Source organism: Coregonus clupeaformis, chromosome 16 (genome assembly GCF_020615455.1).
Source record: "Coregonus clupeaformis isolate EN_2021a chromosome 16, ASM2061545v1, whole genome shotgun sequence".
NCBI lineage: Eukaryota > Metazoa > Chordata > Actinopteri > Salmoniformes > Salmonidae > Coregonus > Coregonus clupeaformis.
Genome location: NC_059207.1, coordinates 49038472 through 49064730, shown reverse-complemented (window position 1 = coordinate 49064730; position 26259 = coordinate 49038472). Strand labels below are relative to the sequence as shown.

Sequence of the window (26259 nt, the reverse complement as noted above, 5' to 3'; positions counted from 1 at the left end):
TAACTAAATGTGGCTGTAATTGTAGTTCAATTCTAATTACAAACCATTCAGCCTTACTGAGTGATAGGCTACATGGAGTAGGTTAGCTAAACAATATGTTGTTCATATTGCAAAAAAACTAAACAATTCTCCAGGAATTATTTTTTAGGCCTGCTTACATAGTATGACTGTAAAACAATGTATATTAAATCAAGTTCTCAAAATTTATATTTAGCAAAATGGTATAGCCTACAACATCACTCCTCTTATTTTATAATGCAACCTATTATGTGGCAACGAAGACCACGGCCTCTGTGATTTAAAATCTAGTTGCATTTATTTTAGGTGATTGTTATTTTTTAAAGCTCCCAGTGTCCCTGCTCAATGGAAAGATCTAGACTAGGTCTTGTTTACTGGGATCACGTTCTCAGAGTGTCATTGTTATGTGTGAAGTGCTACTTTGTTTTCTAATCATGAGTGTTTAATTGGCTTTTGTCATTAACAAGACAATGGCATGCAACATTAATGCATTTGAAATTGGTAGATTTCACAGTTCTTGTCTTAGTCATATCAAACCTGGAAAGCTGTAAAAAAGTGGACTAACATGCAGATAAACAAATGTACTTTAATTAGATCTAAGTAGACTGAATGAATATTTAATTGAACAATTGTCCCCTCTTCACATCATATTAATTTACATATAGAATGTGTGACGTTATATAGGTTTAAATCAATATTTAACACTATTGGTCTGAATTAATTTTGTTGTCAGATATGCTATATTTCACCTAGTTAAAACCTTGACTTAAAACTTGTGAAAGTTTTTCGACTTATTTAATATATTTATTGAGCTGCGCATATACTGTATTTCTGCATATTGACGTTGTAACTAAATAGTGTTTGTTGTCAAATTTAAATGATCTACAATTATCCAAATAACTGTCCATAATACTGTACTGTGCATAATAGCTGTCATGTGACTGCGAGCTGCCGTTTGACCAACCATTAAATTATTTCAACCATTAAATTATTTTTTTGTTTGGTGTGAAGGCAAGTTGTTTGTTTTGAGAAAGGAAGAGAAAGGCTAATGAAGGGGGTAGGGAACGTTAAGCCGTGTTTTACGCAGTGTGTAATTGAGCACTTTGATTGACATGTGAGTGCCAAAAGGCGCAGACGCATTCCGATTGGCCGACGCGCACTTCACAATCTCCTCTTGTTTCCAAGCTGCGCTACTACAGGCAGTTATCTTTACTGGCGCTTGTGTGAGTCAGTAGCAGCAGAAGGGAACGGAACAGCGGGGCTGCAACAAGAGGAGGCAGGAGTGGAGTTATACTGAAACCTGAAACTTTCTACTCAGAGAGCATTTATCAACTGGACTCTTGGAGCTTTTCTCCATTTTATTTTTCTCTTGAAGCAGGTCTGTTCTATTCTATAGTGAAAGCTCCATTGTGAGCTGCATTTTACTTTTATTCTGCAGACTCTCCTCTGTTGTGAACAATGAGGTCCATTGAACCTTTGTGCCGTTGGAGAATCATCCCTCTTGCTTTGACCATGGCACTGGTGTCTATGAGCAGAGCCTCTGAGTATGAATACATGAGCTGGAAATCGGACATGTACAATGGTGGCCGCAGCTATGGCAAGCCTCCTCAGTGTGTGGATATCCCAGAGGACCTGAGGCTGTGCCACAATGTGGGCTACAACCAGATGCTGCTGCCTAACCTACTGGAGCATGAGACTATGGCTGAGGTGAAGCAGCAGGCAGGCAGCTGGGTGCCCCTGGTGCATAAGAGCTGCCACCCGGGCACCCAGGTGTTCCTCTGCTCCCTGTTTGCCCCAGTGTGCCTGGAGCGCCCCATATACCCCTGCCGCTGGCTGTGTGAGGCTGTACGGGACGGCTGCACCCCTATCATGGAGTCGTTTGGCTTCCCCTGGCCTGAGATGCTCACCTGCGACAAGTTTCCTCAGGACGACGTGTGCATTGCCATGACTGCACCCAACGCCACTGAAGCCACAAAACCCACAGGTAATGCTATACCTACCTACCTACCTACCTACCTACCTACCTACCTACCCACCCACCCACCCACCACCCACCACCCACCCACCTACCACCCACCCTACCACCCATCTACCTACCTACCTACCTACCTACCTACCTACCTACCTACCTACCAGCAGGCACCATGCCTGTCATCATATCTAGATATAGAATTACATATAGAATCCCATGTCACCAAGTGCCAGTCTTGTTTCTAAGTCCTAGTCTGGTACCAGATCTGAAACTGAGCAATTGGTTGGCACAATGTGTAAATAGCTGAGGTGTTGGCTAGGAGTTTGTAATCTGTATTGTTGAATGTACATTATGTTCTTCACTTGGAAGCAGTTTTTATTACAATTTATTTAAAATCTGATACACATCTTAATGCATTTTGTGGATGAAGCATGATAATCTGTAATAATCATTATCAAATATCTGGATTTTCCCCCTTGTATTGTGGAATACAAAAAGCAATGTGAACCACAGCATAGTATCCTATAGGGAAGCTCAACATAGTATCCTATAGGGCAGGCTCAACAGAGCTGCAGTACTTGACTGAGATAACAAACAGTCACTACTTTGACATAGTGTGAGAATCGACACCCATGCAGTGCTTCAGGTGGCAGAATGTTGTTTCAGGGGTTAAAGTCTGTTTGTTGATGTCAAACCTGATGCAAATGAACCATTCCCAACCCTTTGGGGTCATTTTTCCCATGACTGCTTAGATTACCTCTAGATTAGATTATCTCAAAAAAATATAAGAGCGAGATAGCATAACCTTTATTTAGTTATTTCAGAGCAATAACTAGACTACACTGTCTTTACCAAGAGAGAACCTCTCTTTGGAGCAAATGTTAAGTTGCTCGCTACTGACAAAGAGAAGTGATGTTATAATTAATATTTTAGCCTAATACTCCTTTAACAGATGGTAGCAATTTATTTCAAGGTGCAATTTATGAACTGGGAGGCAGTCCAGCCACAGAACTAATACATCCATTAATTACCATTTTATATTAACCTCTTAACTACTGGCCTCTTCCTTTGAACCCCCCCAAAACGTTAACTCAACAGACAGAAACAACATGTAAAGTTTAATTTGAATAGCAGATACAGAAGTATACGAATGATGAAATAATGAATACCAGAGGGACAACGATGAGGAGAGATAAAAAACAAACAGACTATCAATTCTGCTAATGTAATAAACTGTGTTTCAAGGCTACAGTGAACTCCCACAGACATCAGGTCCTTGCTGCCTGTTTGCCTATCTGCCTGCTGGGATACTTGGCTCGAGACTACCACAACCTCACTGGGATTGCGGCCCAACCCTATTTCCTAGTGCACTACTTTTCAGCAAGACCTATATGGCTCTGGTCAAAAGTAGTGCACTATATAGGGAATATGGCGCCATTTGGGATGCAACCACAGTTTCTGGACTGAGTTATGTTCAGAAGGACTAGAACTACCTACAGATGTAGGATCTTAATTTGATCACTATGTTGTTGCTGAGAATTTTCCTGCACAGAAAATGCAAACTTGTAGTATATTCAAGGTTTTAAAAATTATAATTTCCACTTTAACATTTCCGGCTTGATTTGCCCTAACAAAAAACGTATCAACCCCTACAAAAAATGTCCAGTCATTATAATCCACATTATAATTTACATTACCCGTTGCTTCAGGATTATTTTCCTGCTGTAGCAAACTGGCTCAAATTAAGATCCTACATCTGTTACAGCTTGGCGCTAACAGTAAGTCAGACATGTTTTGTGCACAACATCATGAAACATGGGACTAACACATTACATGTTGCGTTTATATTTTCATTCAGTGTAAATGCTGCAGAAGGCCTTTCACAATCAAAGGACAAGTTTTGTCTAAAATTCTTGTTCCTGTCATGGGTTGTAATATTTTATCGCCATGTCAGTGTCCCTGGCAGGAACTAGTAGAATCTCTCTTGGAGCGAGTTGGAAAGGCTGCTCTGCTCTTTTCGAGAGGTGTCCCAGAAGGGGAATTACAACCACCTCATGCAGATTGCTCATAAATAAAAAATTACTTTCCATCATCAACCTCATTACATTTTGATCTGCGTTGCACATGCATGCTGCAAAACAGTGTTAGCTTAGTGCTAAAACATTTGCTATATTCAGAACATGAATAGCTCAGTCTTACAGCGAACTGATATGGTGACTGGTGACTTTCCAGTCCAGCACCTAAGAAGAGGTCTTTCTCGCTCCGTGGTGCTGCAGTTACACAGCACTTACTGTATATCTGAGGTAGTCCCTCTTTAACTGGGACGTGTTGGTCTGAGGGGGCCAACATGGTGGTGTGTGTGGGCAGGAGCCCAGCAGCCTGAGAAAAGGCTCCTCTTGGAGCTCGGGGACCACACAGAGATCCACAGGCTGTATCCCAAATGGCACCCTATTCCCTATATAGTGTACTACTTTTGACCAGGGCCCATAGGGCTCTAGTCAGAAGTAGTGCACTACATAGGGAATAGAGTGCCATTTGGAACACAGACAGTCTCCAGAGGTCACCTCTTATCATATGTGTCAGCACTTGCGATAAATAAATCAGAAAACATTTGCCCAGTCAGAAGCCCAGCAGGCCACAGGGTCGGTCTTGTTTTAACCCCACTCTTCTCATTACAGGGCCGTTAATGTATTTGTTGTTCTGCATCTTCATCACTGTTTACTGACAGGAACCTAAAACCCCCGGAAAAATATGTGCTAGTTAGTGATGTACAAATCACTGTTCAGTTTAATGGGAAAAAATGGGAAAAAGAAGGAAATGCATTTGAATGAATAAAACATCAAAGCAAAATAAGGTTAGAAGGTCATGCATTTTGATATAAGTTATTTAAGGAGCCTCTCCACTGCTGACTGCTAAACAAGTTTGAAGCTAGTGATAATATATTTAGAGTAGGAACAAGGTGAAATTGAAAATATAGCCTCTTTGACTCTGTAAACAGTGCTTATTTTCACAAGCGCTTTCCACCTGGGTGTAACTTTCACAAGCGTTTGTCAAACACACGTAATGGACAACTGGCAATCACAAAAAAACAGGATAAGTGTTTGTAAATGTGTATTTATATTTTACCATCTGTACAGTTGTTTAGAGTTTAGATGTTGAACCTTGCAGTACTCCAAATGTTGTTTTGGCTTTTAAAGCCAAGCTTTGCTAAACTGTTTGAGAAAGAACAGAACAGTTATTTAATTATTGAATAAATGTGTTTTCATTAAATATTCATGAATATAGCAAAAAAACAAAAAAGGCATTTCTGTCCATTGTTGGACATTACGCAGTCAGAATCGTTCATTGTTTTTAATCATAATGTCAAAACATTCTAAAATGTTCATATGGAACTTGGCTCCTGTAACTGAAAATAAATGTATATGAAAGCCTGAGTGGAAGAGTTTCCAGTTTCAGTCAGTCATCTCTCTGTCTTCACAATCAGTAATGTAAGTCTAAAGAACACGTAACAGTTAGTGTGTGCATGCGTGTGCGCACATGCATTTCCGTGTGCTTTCAGATAACTTACAGTAAAACAGGCCTCCAGGACAGATTGATTGTGATTGCGTCAAGTTAGCATAGACTCCAAAGAGATCAAAACTAACCACCCAATTTTTCATTTGTTCCATTTGTTCATGGCTATGTTACCTGGTTGATTATTGTGACAGTGCTACATGTCCTGCCCTCTAAAAAGACTCTCTCCTCCCTCCCTCCCTTCCACAGGTTACTCCCCCATCTGTCCCCCATGTGACAACGAAATGAAAACAGACATAATTCTAGAGCACATGTGTGCCAGCGAGTTTGGTAAGCATCTCCTAACCCTAACACTACCATTTTCATTCAGTTTGTTAAGCATCTCCTAAACATACCGAAGAAGAGACATACACACACGCATGCACACACACACTCACACACAACATGTTTTGTCATGTAAAGTTTTCCTATGGGCTACTATACCTACAGTATGGATCGTGTTAGCCGACACCAGAGGTTGCACTCTCCATGGCATAGAAGCCTATACAAATGGAACCACATACAGTGGAGCACTACAGTATGTTTATACCTGTAGCTCTGGAATATGCCCCAGATCTAATGAGCCCTCCCACCTTTGGTCTGCAGCCCCTCAAAGTACATTGTAAGATCTTTACAAAAGCAAGCTTCGAGAAGTTAAAGTGACACTCTTGCCAATAGGATTTATTACTTACATGCAATCCCTGACTCTTGCCATTCTGGTTACATTAATGAGCTTGGTGCTTTATCCCAGCTATAGATCATGTTCTATAGAGACCATAGCACCACACAGTCATCCCTTTGTATGATATTAAAAGTGTGGTCTTTAGTGAGGTTAATAAGTCTATTGGAAACAAAAAGCCTCTGAAAAGAAAAGCAAGTTACTGCAGATGAACAGTTATACAAGAAGAAAAAGAGAACAGTCCCACAATAATTGGTTAGTTTAGAGGCTCATGGATTTAGTTCCAACTGACTGTATTTTACAAAGTGCAATCTAGAGCCATAATTTTTATGCTTAATTCTATGTAAAAAATATGTTATTTTTTCTGCATATCTAAGCATACCTCTTGAGCTGTCTGTATCTTCCTGACTGGTGGTTATTTAAAAATAATAAACTAAATATTGTTCTCTGCATATCTGCTAAAATCTGGGTAAAAGATCGAAAGGAATGTGAATCTTATTCAGTATATTTAGTTATTGCTTACTTTTCTAATGTCTACCAACCTTGCCAGCAGGCATAACAGCTAAGATAGTCAGACAAGCTAGCTACTCTAACTTGATAGTCTGAAATGGCTTCTTGGTAGCTAATTATGAGATTGGGAGATTGGGAACCTATCTGGGCTAGCTACCCAGCTAACAAGGAACGTAACTGAGACATTTGTAACATTCCCCTTAAGTCTTCCAGAGGTACTGAATGTCATAGCCCGTTTGGGACATTATAGGCACATTCATAACATTTCTAATAAGTATTATAGAGGTTATAAATATCAGGTCGCAATACAGACGTTCCTTAGTAGTCCATGAAAAGTTCTGAATATCATGTTATTTTGGAGATATCCTAGAAACATTTCATAACGTTACATTTAGAGCAATGGTTTGTCTTCATATAACGTTACAATCGGAATGATAGAAAAACATTTTGGAACATCGTCTGTAAGTTTCACAATAACGTTATCATGACTTATGTGGGGACTAAAATAACTTTGTGGTCACGTCCTGGAACGTAATTTTGTTAGCTGGGTAAAACCAACTTCATGAAATTGCTAGGTGACTAGTAGTATTACAGACCCCTTGACTTTTTCCACATTTTGTTACGTTACAGCCTTATTCTAAAATTGATTAAATGAAAACAAATCCTCAGCAATCTACACACAAGCCCATCATGACAAAGTGAAATCAGGTTTTTAGAAATTTTTGCAAATGTGTTAAAATAAAAAACAGAAATACATTATTTACATAAGTATTCAGACCCTTTGCTATGAGAATCGAAATTGAGCTCAGGTGCATCCTGTTTCCATTGATCATCCTTGAGATGTTTCTACAACTTGATTGGAGACCACCTGCTCTGATTGGACATTATTTGGAAAGGGACATACCGTTCTATCTAAAGGTCCCACAGTTGACAGTGCATGTTAGAGCAAAAACCAAGCCGAAGGAATTGTCCGTAGAGCTCCGAGACAGGATTGTGTCGAGGCACAGATCTGGGGAAGGGTACCAAAACATTTCTGCAGCATTGAAGGTCCCCAAGAACACAGCGGTCTCCATCATTCTTAAATTGAAGAAGTTTGGAACCACCAAGACTCTTCCTAGAGCTGGCCGCCTGACCAAACTGACCAATCGGGGGAGAAGGGCCTTGGTCAGGTAGGTGACCAAGAACCTGATGGTCACTCTGACAGAGCTCTAGAGTTCCTCTGTGGAGATGGGAGAACCATCCAGACGGACAACCATCTCTGCAGCACTCCACCAATCAGGCCTTTATTGGAGAGACGGAAGCAACTCCTCAGTAAAAGGCACATGACAGTCTGCTTGGAGTTTGCCAAAAGGCATCTAAAGACTCTCAGACCATGAGAAACAAGATTCTCTGTTCTGATTAAACCAAGGTTGAACTCTTTGGCCTAAATGCCAAGCGTCACATCTGGAGGAAACCTGGCACCATCCCTACGGTGAAGCATGGTGGTGGCAGCATCATGCTGTGTGGATGTTTTTCAGTGGCAGGGACTGGGAGACTAGTCGGATCGAGGCAAAGATGAACAGAGGAAAGTACAGAGAGATCCTTGATGAAAACCTGCTCCAGAGTGCTCAGGACCTCAGACTGGGGTGAAGGTTCACCTTCCAACAGGACAACGACCCTAAGCACACAGCCAAGACAACGCAGGAGTGGCTTCGGGAAAAGTCTCTGAATGTCCTTGAGTGGCCCAGACAGAGCCCGGACTTGAACCCGATCGAACATTTCTGGAATGACCTGAAAATAGCTGAGCAGCAACGCTCCCCATCCAACCTGACAGAGCTTGAGAGGATCTGCAGAGAAGAATGGGAGAAACTCCCTAAATACAGGTGTGCCAAGAAGACTCAAGGCTGCAATGCTGCCAAAGGAGTAAAGGGCCTGAATACTTAAGTAAATGTGATATTTCAGTTTTTGCTTTGTCATTATGGGGAAAAACAATTGAATCAATTTTAGAATAAGGCTGTAACGTAACAAAATGTGGGAAAAGTCAAGGGGTCTGAATACTTTCCGAAGGCACTGTATGTTATAATTTGTTTTAAAGGGCAAATCTGTGCCCCCTATGGCCTTTGGGTATATTGTGTATATTTGACCATAAACATACTGTACATGTCAAAGGTTCAAGCATATTTTCAGTAAAGTAATGTTTCATGTTACATAGATTTGCACAATTTCATGCTTGTTCGTTGATACATTATTTTAAATAAACTCTTTGGTCAGTCACACATAATGGTCGAAAAAAGAGATCTGTCTTTCATTATCAGAGAATTTATATAGCTTTGACCAACATTTCACCATGTCTATTATCTGACAGTACTCAGGGTAATTGTTCTTTCTGAGTATAAGAATGCTGGGATTAGTATGTGAAATTGCAAAGATTTACAATTTGTATACTCCTGGGGATCATTCTTTCAGACGTAATGGATTGATGCAACAACTGACCACCAAGTAAATTGTGGTCCTCTGTAGCTCAGCTGGTAGAGCACAGCGCGTGTAACGCCAGGTTAGTGGGTTCGATCCCCGGGACCACCCATGCACAAAAATGTATGCACGCTTTGGATAAAGGTGTCTGCTAAATGGCATATTATTAAACTAATGTGAACAATCTTGAGAAAGATCTCCTCTTGGGGGTTACTAACATCAATTTACCTTGTTTTCTTGGCCATATGCTTAATTCTCACAACTTTACATATAGACTGGAAAAAGTTACTGCCTTATTCCGCTAGAAAAATAAATTATAATAAGCCATTTAGCAGACGCTTTTATCCAAAGCAACTTACAGTCGTGCGTGTATACATTTTTGTGTATGGGTGGCCCCGGGGATCGAACCCACTACCTTGGCGTTACAAGCGCCGTGCTCTACCAGCTGAGCTACAGAGGACCACAATGAATTGCTAGACAACCATCAGGTCTTGCCATAGATTTTCAAGTAGATTTAAGGCAAAATTGTAACTCGGCAATTTAGGAACAAGTTACTGCCTTGATCCGCTAGAAAAACAGAGCTCGGGATTTTTTTACCACTGTGAATTAATGTCACGGTTTGTATTACTTTTACATTTTTTACATTTTAGTCATTTAGCAGACGCTCTTAAACAGAGCGACTTACAGTTAGTGAGTGCATACATTATTCATTAAAAAAAAATTCATACTTTTTTATACTATTACCCTTTTAAATGCTAATATTCTGTAACTAATGAATTGCAGCTCTAAAGTCTTTATTTGGCAGGTATTTAAAGTTGTAAATGAGGATGTTTATTCTGCTGTCTGGCCTTCTGGAGGTGTCAGGAGGGTTGCACGTTAAAGCTTAATTCCTATTGGTCCAAATCACAGTCTCTGATGTCACGTATGGTAATGTCTTTCAGCTTGTTTGGTGGCTTGACATCCCATCCCATCCACAGTGTGTCAATGCAGTGTAGCAACAGCTGTTAGAATGTTTCGTTTTTCTATGCAATTTTTAAATGCATTGATAGTTTCTCGCATGCAGGGACACTGTGAATTCAACACACCTTGAGGCAGTGATTGTATGCAGAGAGAATGTGCACAAGTTTACATGATGCTGTGCCATATTTTAAATTGCTATAAGCTGGCCTCCAGGTTTTTGGTGGTTTCCAAATCAATTCCAAGCGCCAGACCTTGGGAAGACGGACTTTGTGCACTTCTTCTTTCAGAGTTGTTCTCAGGGAAAGCTAATACACAAAGTTATGTGCAGTATTTTAAATAAATTGTCCCCATTTTTACACGGTAATGATGGGCCTCACTTTTCTGTCCTCAGAATCTTTGGTCTGTTTCATCTCTGATTAAGACAAATGTTGTTTTGATTCCTTGACATAATATATTTAACGCTTGACATCTGAGCTTATCCAAGCAGGCTGATTATGGCCTCTGATAATGTTAGTTAAATTAGACTTTTATTGCAACCATTAGACCCAATCACAGCAGGAGTGTCCCACAAAGAGAGAGTCCCAACTCCCATGAGAAAAAAACAGGGAAATGTCCTAAATGACTCCATATTCCCTATATAGTGAACTATTTTTGACCAGGGCTCATATGGCTCTGGTCAAAAATAGTGCACTATGTAGGGAATAGAGTGCCATTTGGTATGCAGCCAGGGGCTGCTCTGCTTGCAGTGTGGCAATGCCATGGGCAATAGTGGTGGGTTTGCTTTGCTGTACCAGTTGGGCAACATGTAAACAAGACATTTTTATGCTAGATGTTCTAATTGTCTAAAGAAATGAGAGAAGAGGTTTCTAACATGGCTGCCACAGGTTTTTATTTTATTTTATTTTATTTCACCTTTATTTAACCAGGTAGGCCAGTTGAGAACAAGTTCTCATTTACAACTGCGACCTGGCCAAGATAAAGCAAAGCAGTGCGATAAAAACAACAACAACACAGAGTTACATATGGAATAAACAAAACGTACAGTCAATAACACAATAGAAAATCTATATACAGTGTGTGCAAATGTAGTAAGTTATGGAGGTAAGGCAATAAATAGGCCATAGTGCAAAATAGTTACAATTTAGTATTGACACTGGATTGACAGATGTGCAGAAGATGATGTGCAAATAGAGATACTGGGGTGCAAATGAGCAAAATAAATAACAATGTAACAATGTAAATAACAATATGGGGATGAGGTAGTTGGGTGGGCTAATTACAGATGGGCTGTGTACAGGTGCAGTGATCGGTAAGCTGCTCTGACAACTGATGCTTAAAGATAGTGAGGGAGATAAGAGTCTCCAGCTTCAGAGATTTTTGCAGTTCGTTCCAGTCATTTGCAGCAGAGAACTGGAAGGAATGGCGGCCAAAGGAGGTGTTGGCTTTGGGGATGACCAGTGAGATATACCTGCTGGAACGCATACTACGGGTGGGTGTTGCTATGGTGACCAATGAGCTAAGATAAGGTGGGGATTTGCCTAGAAGTGATTTATAGATGACCTGGAGCCAGTGGGTTTGGCGACGAATATGTAGTGAGGGCCAGCCAACGAGAGCGTACAGGTCACAATGGTGGGTAGTATATTATATTATATTATATATTATATTATATTATATTATATTATATTATATTATATTATATTTTATGGGGCTTTGGTGACAAAACGGATGGCACTGTGATAGACTACATCCAATTTGCTGAGTAGAGTGTTGGAAGCTATTTTGTAAATGACATCACCGAAGTCAAGGATCGGTAGGATAGTCAGTTTTACGAGGGCATGTTTAGCAGCATGAGTGAAGGAGGCTTTGTTGTGAAATAGGAAGCCGATTCTAGATTTAACTTTGGATTGGAGATGCTTAATGTGAGTCTGGAAGGAGAGTTTACGGTCTAACCAGACACCTAGGTATTTGTAGTTGTCCACATATTCTAAGTCAGACCCGCCGAGAGTAGTGATTCTAGTCGGGCGGGCGGGTGCAAGCAGCGTTCGATTGAAGAGCATGCATTTAGTTTTACTACAGTTTAAGAGCAGTTGGAGGCCACGGAAGGAGTGTTGTATGGCATTGAAGCTCGTTTGGAGGTTTGTTAACACAGTGTCCAATGAAGGGCCAGATGTATACAAAATGGTGTCGTCTGCGTAGAGGTGGATCTGAGAGTTATCAGCAGCAAGAGCGACATCATTGATATACACAGAGAATAGAGTCGGCCCGAGAATTGAACCCTGTGGCACCCCCATAGAGACTGCCAGAGGTCCAGACAACAGGCCCTCCGATTTGACACATTGAACTCTATCTGAGAAGTAGTTGGTGAACCAGGCGAGGCAGTCATTTGAGAAACCAAGGCTATTTAGTCTGCCAATAAGAATGCGGTGATTGACAGAGTCAAAAGCCTTGGCCAGGTCGATAAAGACGGCTGCACAGTACTGTCTTTTATCGATCGCGGTTATAATATCGTTTAGGACCTTGAGCGTGGCTGAGGTGCACCCATGACCAGCTCGGAAACCAGATTGCATAGCGGAGAAGGTACATTGGGATTCGAAATGTTCGGTGATCTGTTTGTTAACTTGGCTTTCAAATACTTTCGAAAGGCAGGGCAGGATGGATATAGGTCTGTAACAGTTTGGATCTAGAGTGTCACACCCTTTGAAGAGGGGGATGACCGCGGCAGCTTTCCAATCTCCGGGGATCTCAGACGATACGAAAGAGAGGTTGAACAGGCTAGTAATAGGGGTTGCGACAATTTCGGCGGCTAATTTTAGAAAGAAAGGGTCCAGATTGTCAAGCCCAGCTGATTTGTAGGGGTCCAGATTTTGCAGCTCTTTCAGGACATCAGCTACAGTGAGGGAAAAAAGTATTTGATCCCCTGCTGATTTTGTACGTTTGCCCACTGACAAAGAAATGATAAGTCTATAATTTTAATGGTAGGTTTATTTGAACAGTGAGAGACAGAATAACAACAAAAAAATCCAGAAAAACGCATGTCAAAAATTTTATAAATTGATTTGCATTTTAATGAGGGAAATAAGTATTTGACCCCCTCTCAATCAGAAATGTGTATTTTATACAGGTAACGAGCTGAGATTAGGAGCACACTTAAAGGGAGTGCTCCTAATCTCAGCTTGTTACATGTATAAAAGACACCTGTCCACAGAAGCAATCAATCAATCAGATTCCAAACTCTCCACCATGGCCAAGACGAAAAAGCTCTCCAGGGATGTCAGGGACAAGATTGTAGACCTACACAAGGCTGGAATGGGCTACAAGACCATCGCCAAGCAGCTTGGTGAGAAGGTGACAACAGTTGGTGCGATTATTCGCAAATGGAAGAAACACAAAAGACTGTCAATCTCCCTCGGCCTGGGGCTCCATGCAAGATCTCACCTCGTGGAGTTGCAATGATCATGAGAACGGTGAGGAATCAGCCCAGAACTACACGGGAGGATCTTGTCAATGATCTCAAGGCAGCTGGGACCATAGTCACCAAGAAAACAATTGGTAACACACTACGCCGTGAAGGACTGAAATCCTGCAGCGCCCGCAAGGTCCCCCTGCTCAAGAAAGCACATATACAGGCCCGTCTGAAGTTTGCCAATGAACATCTGAATGATTCAGAGGAGAACTGGGTGAAAGTGTTGTGGTCAGATGAGACCAAAATCGAGCTCTTTGGCATCAACTCAACTCGCCGTGTTTGGAGGAGGAGGAATGCTGCCTATGACCCCAAGAACACCATCCCCACCGTCAAACATGGAGGTGGAAACATTATGCTTTGGGAGTGTTTTTCTGCTAAGGGGACAGGACAACCGCATCAAAGGGACGATGGACGGCGCCATGTACCGTCAAATCTTGGGTGAGAACCTCCTTCCCGCAGCCAGGGCATTGAAAATGGGTCGTGGATGGGTATTCCAGCATGACAATAACCCAAAACACACGGCCAAGGCAACAAAGGAGTGGCTCAAGAAGAAGCACATTAAGGTCCTGGAGTGGCCTAGCCAGTCTCCAGACCTTAATCCCATAGAAAATCTGTGGAGGGAGCTGAAGGTTCGAGTTGCCAAACGTCAGCGAAACCTAATGACTTGGGGGGGGAGTTGCAGCGGAGGGTGCAGAGCTGGTGGCAGGGGTGGAAAGCATGGCAAGCCGAAGCAAAATGCTTATTGAAATTCTCGATTAGGTTAATCAATAACTGAAGCATAACCTATGCTTTTAGCTTGACTCTTTACTGGGGGACTAACATTTGGTCATGTTTTTTTATGAAGCAGTACCGTTGAGCAGATGTTATTATTTTAGATTGTAGCAGTGCAAAAATGTGAGTCAATATTTGTCTGACGTGATGTTCCTCTGAACCGGCATGATCTCTTCTTATTTTGTCCTACAACTCATGCAAGGATGGGCTTGACTCGAAAACAACTATTATATGGTGTGAAAGATCTGTCATAAATTTTGTGAGAGGAGAGAGAAATGGTTGAAATGTGAAAGCAATTATGACATGATTTGATAAAGATCAGTTTCTACCTCTACAAAGCATCTGGTCACGTGACTCGTGAGCCAATCTATTATTATGCTTTCATCACAGCACTTTTGGTCAGACCAAAATGGGTCAGAGGGATAGCTTATAATAGATGTAGATTGATAAGTTAAGTGCACTACTCTAGACTTTCACTATGCAATAGCCTGCCTACTTTGCAAGTAAGAGATGCTGAATGTACTTTTTATCACTAATATTCACATGGGCATATGGCCATATATTTACATGTACATTATAACTGTAGAGACAATGGCATAACTGTAGTCAAAATTCACCTATACCAGGCCTAACTTCAGACTGTGTAGTTGATAGGTTACCTCAGTCAAGGCAGCTAGCTGGAAGAATCTGTGACTTACATAGAAGTCAGTTTTATTAATCTGTGTAGACTAATCATGCCAGAAATATGCCTCCGCTGGCACAGAATGAGCATTTTTGCTCGCTAAAATGCTCAGTTCCTGGAAAGATCTCATTGCGAAAGGTCTGTTCTCATTTAACAGAACCCATGTTAACAGAACCCAGTGTGAAACCCATACGGAAAAAAATACATATACAGTGCTTTCAGAAAGTATTCATACCCCTTGAACTATTCCACATTTTGTTGTGTTACAGCTTGAATTCAAAACAGATCAAATTTATTTATTTTGCTTACCTATCTACACACAATACCCCGTAAGTGAAAACATGTTTTTAGAAATTTTAGAAAATGTATTGAAAATGAAATACAGAAATATCTCATTTATATAAGTATTCACACCTGAGTCAATACTTTGTAGAAGCACCTTTGGCAGAGATTACAGCTGTGAGTCTTTCTGGGTGTAACGTGTACGCTGGGAGTCGGGAAGCAAGTACACGTTACAGATTAACGCCTCACCAAAGGGAAGCATCAGGGAGTTTTTTTTGTTTATTTGTTTTTGGTGGTGACGTCTGGTCCGGGTGCCGCTGCCGAAGCAACCAGCTGGCTCATCAGGCTTCCATGCCTCAGCTGGCTCGACAGGTTCTCAGGCCTCGGTTGTCTCGTCAAGCGTCCGTTGCCGACACTACCGGGGATGCCTCAGCTGGCTCGAGAGGTTCACAAGCCTCAGTTGGCTCAGCAGGCTCCCATGCCTCAGCTGGCTCGTCGGGCTCCCATGACTCAGCCGGCTTGTCAGTCTCCCATGCCTCAGCCGGCTCGTCAGGCTCCCATGCCTCAGCCGGCTCGTCAGGCTCCCATGCCTCAGCCGGCTCGTCAGGCTCCCATGCCTCAGCCGGCTCGTCAGGCTCCCATGCCTTAGCTGGCTCGACAGGTTCCCGCAGCAGAAGCGATTGGCCGGCTCCTGGTCCCCGGGACCGTTCCTCCGGCTGGAGCCGCGCATCAGGGAGGGGGTACTGTCACGACGATGTCAGCTCCTGAATCAGGGGCTCAAGCACTCCCTTGGCCTTCCTAGCTTGATCCTGTGGTTATGCGTAGACGCTACTGCTATGTTGGCTCGTTCCATGTTTGTTGTTTTATTAAACGTTTCACCTGCACCTGCTTCTCGACTCACAGCGTCTTCGTTACACTGGGTAAATCTCTAAGAGCTTTCCACACCTGGATTGTGCAACATTTGCCCATTATTATTTTCACAATTCTTCAAGCTCTGTCAAATTGGTTGTTGATCATTGCTAGACAACCATTTTCAGGTCTTGCCATAGATTTTCAAGTAGATTTAAGTCAAAACTGTAACTCGGCAACTCAGGAACATTCACTGTCTTCTTGGTAAGCAACTCCAGTGTAGATTTGGCCTGGTGTTTTAGGTTATTGTCCTGCTGAAAGGTGAATTCATCTCCTAGTGTCTGGTGGAAAGCAGACTAAACAGGTTTTGCTCTAGGATTTTGCCTGTGCTTAGCCCTTAACGATCACAAGCATACCCATAACATGATGCAGCCACCACTATGCTTGAAAATATGGAGAGTGGAACTCAGTAATGTGTTGTATTGGATTTGCCCTAAACATAACACTTTTGTATTCAGGACAAAAAGTGAATTGCTTCGCCAAATGTTTTGCAGTATTATTTTAGTACAAACACAGGATGCATGTTTTAGAATATTTTTATTCTGTACAGGCTTCCTTCTTTTCACTCTGTTAATTAAGTTAGTAACTACAATGTTTATTTAACTAGGCAAGTCAGTTAAGAACAAATTCGTATTTACAATGACGGCCTACCCCGGCCAAAACTGGGCCAATTGTGCGCCGCCCTATGTGACTCCCAATCACGGCCGGATTGTGATACAGCCTGGAATCGAACCAGGGTCTGTAGTGATGCCTCTAGCACTGAGATGCAGTGCCTTAGACCGCTGCGCCACTCGGGAGCGGTGTAGTTGATTCATCCTCAGTTTTCTTCTATCAAGCCATTAAACTCTGTAACTGTTTTAAAGTCACCATTGGTTTTCTTCCTCTCCGGCAACTGAGTTAGGAAGGACACCTGAACTTATTTAGCCTTTCCATAACAAAGGGGTTGAATACTTATTGACTCAAGACATTACAATTTCAGCTTTTCACTTTAAATTAATTTGTAAAAAAGACGATGTTTTTTGCCCGCACTACAGACGGCTATATCGGTCCACTAATAAAGGACTAGTAAAGGCCCAGTGCACAACTTTTGTGAGAATTTTTTTTTTTGTGTATTTGTATTAATAAATATTATGATTTTTCAGGAGGTGCTGCAGCACCCTCAGCACCCCTACTTCTCGGAGCTATGCTGTTACGTGAACTGAATTCTCATTTTAATATGGTAAAACTATTCCTTGTTAAATATTTATTTCAAAAGAAACATAGTGTAGTGTAAAAGCAGGTGAGCTGGTTCTACTCTTTTTGGCCATTTTCTGGTGTTTTGTGGTGAAAAACTGTGCGGGTGGAGCATAACACGTCAACCCTGTTACCCGTAGATAGACAGGCTAGAAATGTTTGAACAATTATATATTTTTTGAATGAATCTTGCATTCAATTGCCCCTCCCTGTTGCACACAACAAGCTTCCTTTCCCCCTGTCACAAGGGTATTGATGGCTGATTTAACTAGTAATTACCAGCTGGAGGGCCGTTACGAACGCTCCATAACACTGCTAACAATTCACTGTAGAGCCGTATAATACTACTCATTGGAAGCACAAGACCTAGACCTACACTTTGAGCATTGTACGATGTATAGTTTTTGTTTAAATCGCTAAAAACGAAAATACAAAAATCTTGGGCGCAAAGCTGAAGAGAGGCATTTCCTATAGTCATTTTTTTAACATCTTGAGATGGGAAAACATGTTTTTTATTAAGTTGAACATGTGCTCTTTCTGACAGAATGTAACATTTGGTGAAATCAAAAGTATTTGTTTTTACTCACCATCACAATTTAAATGATATCACTGCCAAAGTTCTGGCTCGGTGACCCCAAAAAACGATCTCCATTGATTAATAGGTAAAGAGTAATTTAAGAAGCCGAATTTGGAACCACCTTGGCCACCGTGTAGACTAGATGTCATAGCCATGCATTTCTGGAATAGATGTCAGGCACTACATGCATTTGAGCAAAGATGCAAATGTATCACGTGACGTTAAATATATTGAAATGTATTTGTGTTTTTTTTTCTAATGGGAAGAAAGGCTAGTATAATTGTGTGCCATTGTTTGAAGTCAGGAATAATTGCTTCCTTCCAATCTCACAATCACATTTTGACATTCTCAGGCGAGTTTATCTAAATAAAATTTGATTATTTTGAGAAGAGAAGCGAAAGCTTTTCATGCTTTTTGGTTGGATACAGGACAATCTGGCAGAGGAAGAATACATGTGTTTGTAAAAGACATGGAGGCATAGAAATGTGTTGGTTTTAAGTAGAAGGGTTGTTTCTTGAAGGTCTGCTTGACCATATGTACTGTACAGTGACCCGAGTTTGTGTTTGTCTCTGAGTAACTGAACTGCAATTTCAGCTTCAACAAAATCCAAAGTTCTGTTAACCAAACGTTATGTGTTGGGTGATCATGATCAACCATGAGGAAAATAACATATTTAAAATACAATTGGAGATGGCTATATACAGTGGGGAAAAAAAGTATTTAGTCAGCCACCAATTGTGCAAGTTCTCCCACTTAAAAAGATGAGAGAGGCCTGTAATTTTCATCATAGGTACACGTCAACTATGACAGACAAAATGAGGAAAAAAAATCCAGAAAATCACATTGTAGGACTTTTAATGAATTTATTTGCAAATTATGGTGGAAAATAAGTATTTGGTCAATAACAAAAGTTTCTCAATACTTTGTTATATACCCTTTGTTGGCAATGACACAGGTCAAACGTTTTCTGTAAGTCTTCACAAGGTTTTCACACACTGTTGCTGGTATTTTGGCCCATTCCTCCATGCAGATCTCCTCTATAGCAGTGATGTTTTGGGGCTGTCGCTGGGCAACACGGACTTTCAACTCCCCTCCAAAGATTTTCTATGGGGTTGAGATCTGGAGACTGGCTAGGCCACTCCAGGACCTTGAAATGCTTCTTACGAAGCCACTCCTTCGTTGCCCGGGCGGTGTGTTTGGGATCATTGTCATGCTGAAAGACCCAGCCACGTTTCATCTTCAATGCCCTTGCTGATGGAAGGAGGTTTTCACTCAAAATCTCACGATACATGGCCCCATTCATTCTTTCCTTTACACGGATCAGTCGTCCTGGTCCCTTTGCAGAAAAACAGCCCCAAAGCATGATGTTTCCATCCCCCATGCTTCACAGTAGGTATGGTGTTCTTTGGATGCAACTCAGCATTCTTTGTCCTCCAAACACGACGAGTTGAGTTTTTACCAAAAAGTTCTATTTTGGTTTCATCTGACCATATGACATTCTCCCAATCCTCTTCTGGATCATCCAAATGCACTCTAGCAAACTTAAGACGGGCCTGGACATGTACTGGCTTAAGCAGGGGGACACGTCTCGCACTGCAGGATTTGAGTCCCTGGTGGCGTAGTGTGTTACTGATGGTAGGCTTTGTTACTTTGGTCCCAGCTCTCTGCAGGTCATTCACTAGGTCCCCCCATGTGGTTCTGGGATTTTTGCTCACCGTTCTTGTGATCATTTTGACCCCATGGGGTGAGATCTTGCGTGGAGCCCCAGATCGAGGGAGATTATCAGTGGTCTTGTATGTCATTTCCAAATAATTGCTCCCACAGTTGATTTCTTCAAACCAAGCTGCTTACCTATTGCAGATTCAGTCTTCCCAGCCTGGTGCAGGTCTACAATTTTGTTTCTGGTGTCCTTTGACAGCTCTTTGGTCTTGGCAATAGTGGAGTTTGGAGTGTGACTGTTTGAGGTTGTGGACAGGTGTCTTTTATACTGATAACAAGTTCATACAGGTAACGAGTGGAGGACAGCGGAGCCTCTTAAAGAAGAAGTTACAGGTCTGTGAGAGCCAGAAATCTTGTTTGTTTGTAGGTGACCAAATACTTATTTTCCACCATAATTTGCAAATAAATTCATTAAAAATCGTACAATGTGATTTTCTGGATTTTTTTTCCTCAATTTGTCTGTCATAGTTGACGTGTACCTATGATGAAAATTACAGGCCTCTCTCATCTTTTTAAGTGGGAGAACTTGCACAATTGGTGGCTGACTAAATACTTTTTTTCCCCACTGTAGCTAGCTAAACTCCTCCCAGTCCCTTGTTCCTCAGAGATCCTGATGAATCTATTTCTAAACATCAGTGCTGTCTACTCTGCTGATGGTTTTATGGTACATCCCACTCAACACTTTGTTCCCACCATGATTTATCTCCATACTTAAACTTTCATTACCACAGCTTTTTGTTTCACATCTCCAGAACACTTGAATTCAAACCCACCATGCCCTTCTTCTGACAGCTGGCTTTCTCTCTAGTGGTATGGGTAATTGCACCATCCATCCCTCCCCATGCTAATGCAGTAAATGAAAGTGTAGCAACCCTGGACCTGATCTAGACTGATCACATAGGATATGTCCCAAATGGCACCCTATTCCCTATATAGTGCACTACTTTTGACCAGGGCCCATACAAGCCAGGTGAAAAGTAATGAACTATGTAGGGAATAGAGTGTCATTTGGGACGTAGATATTGGCTCACGGGGCAGACAGGTTCCATGGTTGTGAATGGCTGAGGGCTGTGTTATTCCATGGTTGTGAATGGGTCCAGGCCCAGCTCACCACCTCCTGCTGGGTTTATGACACCATCTGAGCTGTCTGAAAGCCTGTCTCACCCTCTAAACCAGAAGAGGAAATCAGGTCAAGGGTCGGGGACAAAGGTTACAGCCTAGATGCCCACAAACTTTATAGCATTGCAGATTGAGTGCTTTGCATTTGTCCAGACCTGAGACCAACGACAGATGGAGATAACGTTGAAGATAGAATGAGAGTTGAAGCGCAGTGTTTATGCAGTGTTTTCTATTTTCACCCTGGTAACGTTGAAAGGAAAATTTGCTAAATGATTGTAACGCTCGTGTCAGATGATAGTTTGAGGTGAATAGTTTTCCGAAACAGGGGCCCAAAATAAATAGTAACATACATTCTAGTTTAACTGCCCCGAAGGCACTTCTGATCAGTGGCTGAACCTTTTCCCCTGAACAGTTAAAACCGTAGCCTACCTGGTCAGTCACTGTACTGTACACTTTGCCAGGCCAGGGAGATATGTACACAAACAACACAAGGTGCAAAGAAAGTTCAGCACAGAGTTTAAGCTGGATTTATCCTGATAAAGTGGTTTCAGGGGTGGGCTAGACCTTATGTTTTATGACTCGCTAATTATGAAAGCTGCCCATTTTGATTTAATTGAACACTAAGCCCTCGTCACAGAGACTTTTCATGGACCAGAGATGGAGGATAAAGGTCCTAATCCCGACCATGTGCACTGTTAATACCTGGAAAACCACAGAGACTGTTATTTGTCTAACACTTTAATTGGCAATGGGAAGATAGAGGGGCAATAGATGAACCCTAAAACGTGGTACCTATAGTTCATGTAGAAGCCTATTAAGAGTTCAGATATAGTAGTCTATATTAGCTATTCAAGTCTTTATAGAAGAGGACCATGGTGCATTTTAAGTAGGGGACTATTTAGAGTTCAGATATATAGTAGTAGTCTATATTTTCTATACCAGTCTTTACCCCTACCTGTAAGCTACACTGATAATAATGTATGTTGTTTTAGTTAAGTATTCTTATTTTTTAATCCGATTTTCAAAGACAGATCAGCCAGCACCAAATCTTGAGCAGCAGTCAGTTTACCAAGTGCAGGTGCAAATCCCTGTATTAAAAGATCACAAGATGGTCACTAATCTGGTCCGTAGATCAATGGAGTGGAATCACAGCAACATGCCATACTTTTCCCTTATATTACCATGTACTGAAGTCACCTGCACTCATGCAGTAGCCTGCTTTACTGTGTGAGGAGATGAAGAGGTAGGCCTATACCCATATAGGCTGAGTCTACATCCCAAATGGCACCCTATTCCCAATATAGTATACTACTTTTGACCAGAGCCCTATGTGCCCTGGTCAAAAGTAGTGCACTATATAGGAAATAGGGTGCCATTTGAATAGAGGCTGAGATTTGGACCACCATGGGGTTGACTCGTGCACCATTTCAGAAGGGGAGGTGGAGGAAACAAAGAGATTATGAGGTTAAATAGAGTTTAGTGAAAGATCAGACAGATTAAGAGAAATCAGAGGCCCGGTGTGGGATTTGGAGAGATAAAAGTAAAAACAAAAAAAAATATTAATATTCAGACATTTGGTGGGTGTAAAATTGTGGCAATACTTGGCCACATATCAAGAGACGGTGAAAGGCAGGGTTACAATGTACTGTAGCATCAAATGTTTCACTTTCTTTCAGTGACAAACTGTGGTGGTATTGAAGTGGTTTTATTGAAGGATCCCTACTCCCTGAGCTAGACTTCAGATATATTGAGGGAGATGAATGATCTACAGAACTTTCCCAAAATATCCAGGTCTTCCAGAAAACCTGGTTGGAAGATTCCTGGAATCAGAAGAAATAAGCAGGAAATCCGGAATCTTCCAACCAGGATAAAAAAAAAAAAAAGGTAAAGCTAGAATAATTTTTCAACCCTATGTGTTGCATTTCACAAATATCTGTAGATCATTCATCTCCCTCAATATATCTGAAGTCTAGCTCAGGGAGTAGGGATCCTTCAATAAAAACAATGAGATAGATAGAGGGTACTTAGAGGAACAAAACCCCAGGTCCTGTTACATCTGGAGGATAACAGGGCAAACAGAGCGGTAATTTGAACATTCCTGTCCAGTGAAAGGAACAGCAAATGTAGACAGATCAGTTTCCCATAGAGATTAATTCATCTGGATGCTGTCTCTTAGTCATCATGTCCATGAAACACAGAAATACTTTACTTATCATAACTAGCACGAATACCTTACAGTGTGAGGTTGATATAGAATACCCATATCTTTGGCTACATCCCAAATGGCACTCTATTCCCTTTACAGGGCACTACTTTTGACCAGGGCCCTGTATAATCCCCTCCATTCTCTCAGCAGTATGTTAACACTCTTATCTTTCCTCAACCTGGTCTCAGAGCATTTCATATTATTCTGTATGTAAATCTGAGACATTCCATTTAGTATGATATGTTCCGTTTCGTACGGTATGTATTCATTTGTGGATGTCTATTACCCATTTCGTATGATATGTAACGAATTACAATTCATGTTATATGTTACGAATTTGCTGAACGTACAATATCTTACGAATTTTCAAATCCTGTGATATGTTACGAATTCTAGCTAGGTGGCTAACATTAGCTAGCTGGCTAACGTTAGCTAGGCTATGGGTTAAGGTTAGGGTTGAGGTTAGGAGTTAGGGTTAGGGAAAGGTTAGCAAAAAGGGTTATGATTAGGGGAAGGGTTAGCTAATAGGTTAAGGTTAGGGGAAGGGTTTGCTTACATGCTAAGTAGTTGAAAAGTAGCAAAAAAGTAGTAAGTAGTTGAAAAGTTGCTAATTAGTCTAAAATGCTAAAGTTGTCCATGATGAGATTCGAACTCGCAACCTTTGGGTTGCTAGACGGTCGCGTTATAGCGTTAGGGGAAGGGGAAGGGTTAGCTAACATACTACGTAGTTGCAAAGTAGCTAAAAAGTAGTAGTTAGTTGAAAAGTTGCTAATTAGCTAAAATGCTAAAGTTGTCCATGATGAGATTCGAACTCGCAACCTTTGGGTTAATAGACGTTCACATTATAGGATTAGGGGAAGGGTTAGCTAACATGCTAAGTAGTTGCAAAGTAGCTAAAACGTAGTAAGTAGTTAAAAAGTTGCTAAAATTGTCCGTGATGAGATCTGAACTCGCAACCTTTGGGTTTCTAGACGTTTGCGTTATATAACATATAACATTTGCGTTATATGCCTACCCATCCACCACAACCAACCACTCTACTTTCGTTCTTGCCTTAAGTAAACATTTGTCGTATGCACCCATACCAAATGTAACATATCATAATAATTTGAGTGTCCCAGATTTACTTTACTATGTTATGTCTAGTCTATGAGACCAGGCTGCTTTCCTTAATGGTCCTTGGTGTCTGGGGCCTAGCTAACTAACCACTGATACCCTCTTTTCTGCAACCTAACCTTTCGGGCCTGTTGTCTTGCCACAGAGCCCCTGGCCCTAGCACAATGCATACACAGGGATTATATGACTGTCATACTGCTCTGACATTAAATATAAAAGGAAAAGTGCCTCAAGCTAACCATAGATATGATTCAACATGCTGAGCTAGCCCACAAGCTAAACATTTATCGTAACATATATAAGAATACACGTTACTGTTTTTAACAACCGCCTTCTTTCTTTTGATGTCTATTTGATTGTAGCTATCAAGACCAAGATCAAGGAGGTGAGACGGGAAGGCATGGACCGCAAGGTGATTCTGCAGAAAAGGAAGAAGCCGTTGAAACTGGGCCACCTGAAGAAGAAAGACCTAAAGAATCTGGTTCTGTACCTAAAGAATGGAGCCGACTGCCCCTGCCAGCAGCTGGACAACCTGGGCAACACCTACCTGATCATGGGCCGCAAGGTGGACAAGCAGTTCCTCCTGACAGGCATCCACAAGTGGGACAAGTCCAGCAAAGAGTTCAAAAAGGCCATCAAGAAACTCAAGACCCACAAGTGTCCAGCTTTCGAGAATGTCTTCAAATAATCAGACCCAGCCTTTCTAGAAGCATCTCATCATCATGCTGCATAAGAACTTGCACAACCAAACAACCCACATTTGTTTAGCTTTTTATTGTTTTTGTTTATATATCTATATATATCTTTGTATATTTACAGACCTGCTTTGAATTTCCTGTCGTCCATTTTCCAGTTGAGCAGTGTGATCATTGAGACCTGGTGGGTTTCCAGTTATCTGAAAAAGTGCCACTGCACCCCCTTCCTCCTGTACTGAAACCATTTCCACTTTTGTATGTAGATACTTGTGTTACACACTCCCCGAATGTGCAGTAAAAAGACCACAATTCAGTGAGTTCTGCTGAAATGGATGGATTTGCTCCTATCGAACATATATTAGTAGATCATAGAATTTACAATTAGATCATATTGAATAGATCATACAGAATCAACAATTACTTGTATTTTAGCTTTAAAAGCCATATCATAGAGAAGGCACGGATAGGGTCATTGAATAACTTATTGACAATAGTATGATAGTGTGTTCTCACCGGATTGTCTCATCAAAATAATGACTGCACTACAGTTGATTTTAAGAATCTCGTACTCTCTTCAGTTGCCTCATTTGTTTCACATTTTCTTTGACTTGAAAAAATATATACAAATGTCAATCCAATCAATTCCAGTGCATCAACTGCATCATCTGAGTCAATATAACTTTTGCCTAATGGTACAGTATATGAAATGTACTCAAACTCTGTATGATACAGAACGCATTGTTCAGTATTTCAATTCAAATGCACATCAGTTTCTTGAGTGGTTGCTCCAGTATAGAATAATGAAATCCCTTGCATTTGTATATGATGTCAGATAATATTTGACCAAAGTTTCCTTTCTTTTTTGTTAATGCAGTCTTAAATTGCTATCCCTCTAGATTGACGTTCATTAAGTTTGTGACAACTTTGTGTAGCCTCACATTTTGTAAGTGCTAATAGTGGATTGACAAATCTGTATTTTAATTGTTTTGTTCAGTATTGCTGGTCCATCTTAGCACTATCGCGTTAAATGACTGAAAATGTGAATGTCTGCAGTGCATTTCTGCCCCTTGTTATGTACATACACATTTTACATAAATATAGAAAACAATGAAATGTTGTCTGGAATCCTTTTTCCATTTCACATTGTGTGACCTATAACATTTTTGTAGAGATATTACTCCCAGTCTTGTTTGCGCTCATGCAGTTGAAGGTGGAATGAAGTACCAAGTGTGGCTTGAATTACAACGATACCCATGGCTTATACTCACACACCACAGAAATAAAATGGGAAACCACATTCAGGGCATGGTACTATACAGTTAATTGTATGGAATGTCAGCTTCCT

At 41.2% G+C, this 26259-nt stretch overlaps 1 protein-coding gene across 1 annotated transcript; it reads left to right on the top strand.

Moving 5' to 3' along the window:
- Positions 1 to 1222: 1222 nt before the first annotated feature.
- On the top strand, positions 1223 to 26027 carry sfrp1a (secreted frizzled-related protein 1a). Its single transcript, XM_041901385.1, has 3 exons — positions 1223 to 2002; positions 5753 to 5833; positions 24582 to 26027. The coding sequence occupies exons 1-3, from the start codon at positions 1477 to 1479 to the stop codon at positions 24905 to 24907; spliced, it is 933 nt and encodes a 310-aa protein (XP_041757319.1). The 5' UTR covers positions 1223 to 1476; the 3' UTR covers positions 24908 to 26027.
- Positions 26028 to 26259: the final 232 nt, after the last annotated feature.

Excerpts from the sequence above, each read along its gene's own strand:
- sfrp1a (XM_041901385.1), top strand. The coding sequence starts at position 1,477 with ATGAGGTCCATTGAACCTTTGTGCCGTTGGAGAATCATCCCTCTTGCT. Across the intron at positions 2,003-5,752 it reads TGAAGCCACAAAACCCACAG|GTTACTCCCCCATCTGTCCC; the intron begins GTAATGCTATAC and ends TCCCTTCCACAG. Across the intron at positions 5,834-24,581 it reads CATGTGTGCCAGCGAGTTTG|CTATCAAGACCAAGATCAAG; the intron begins GTAAGCATCTCC and ends ATTTGATTGTAG.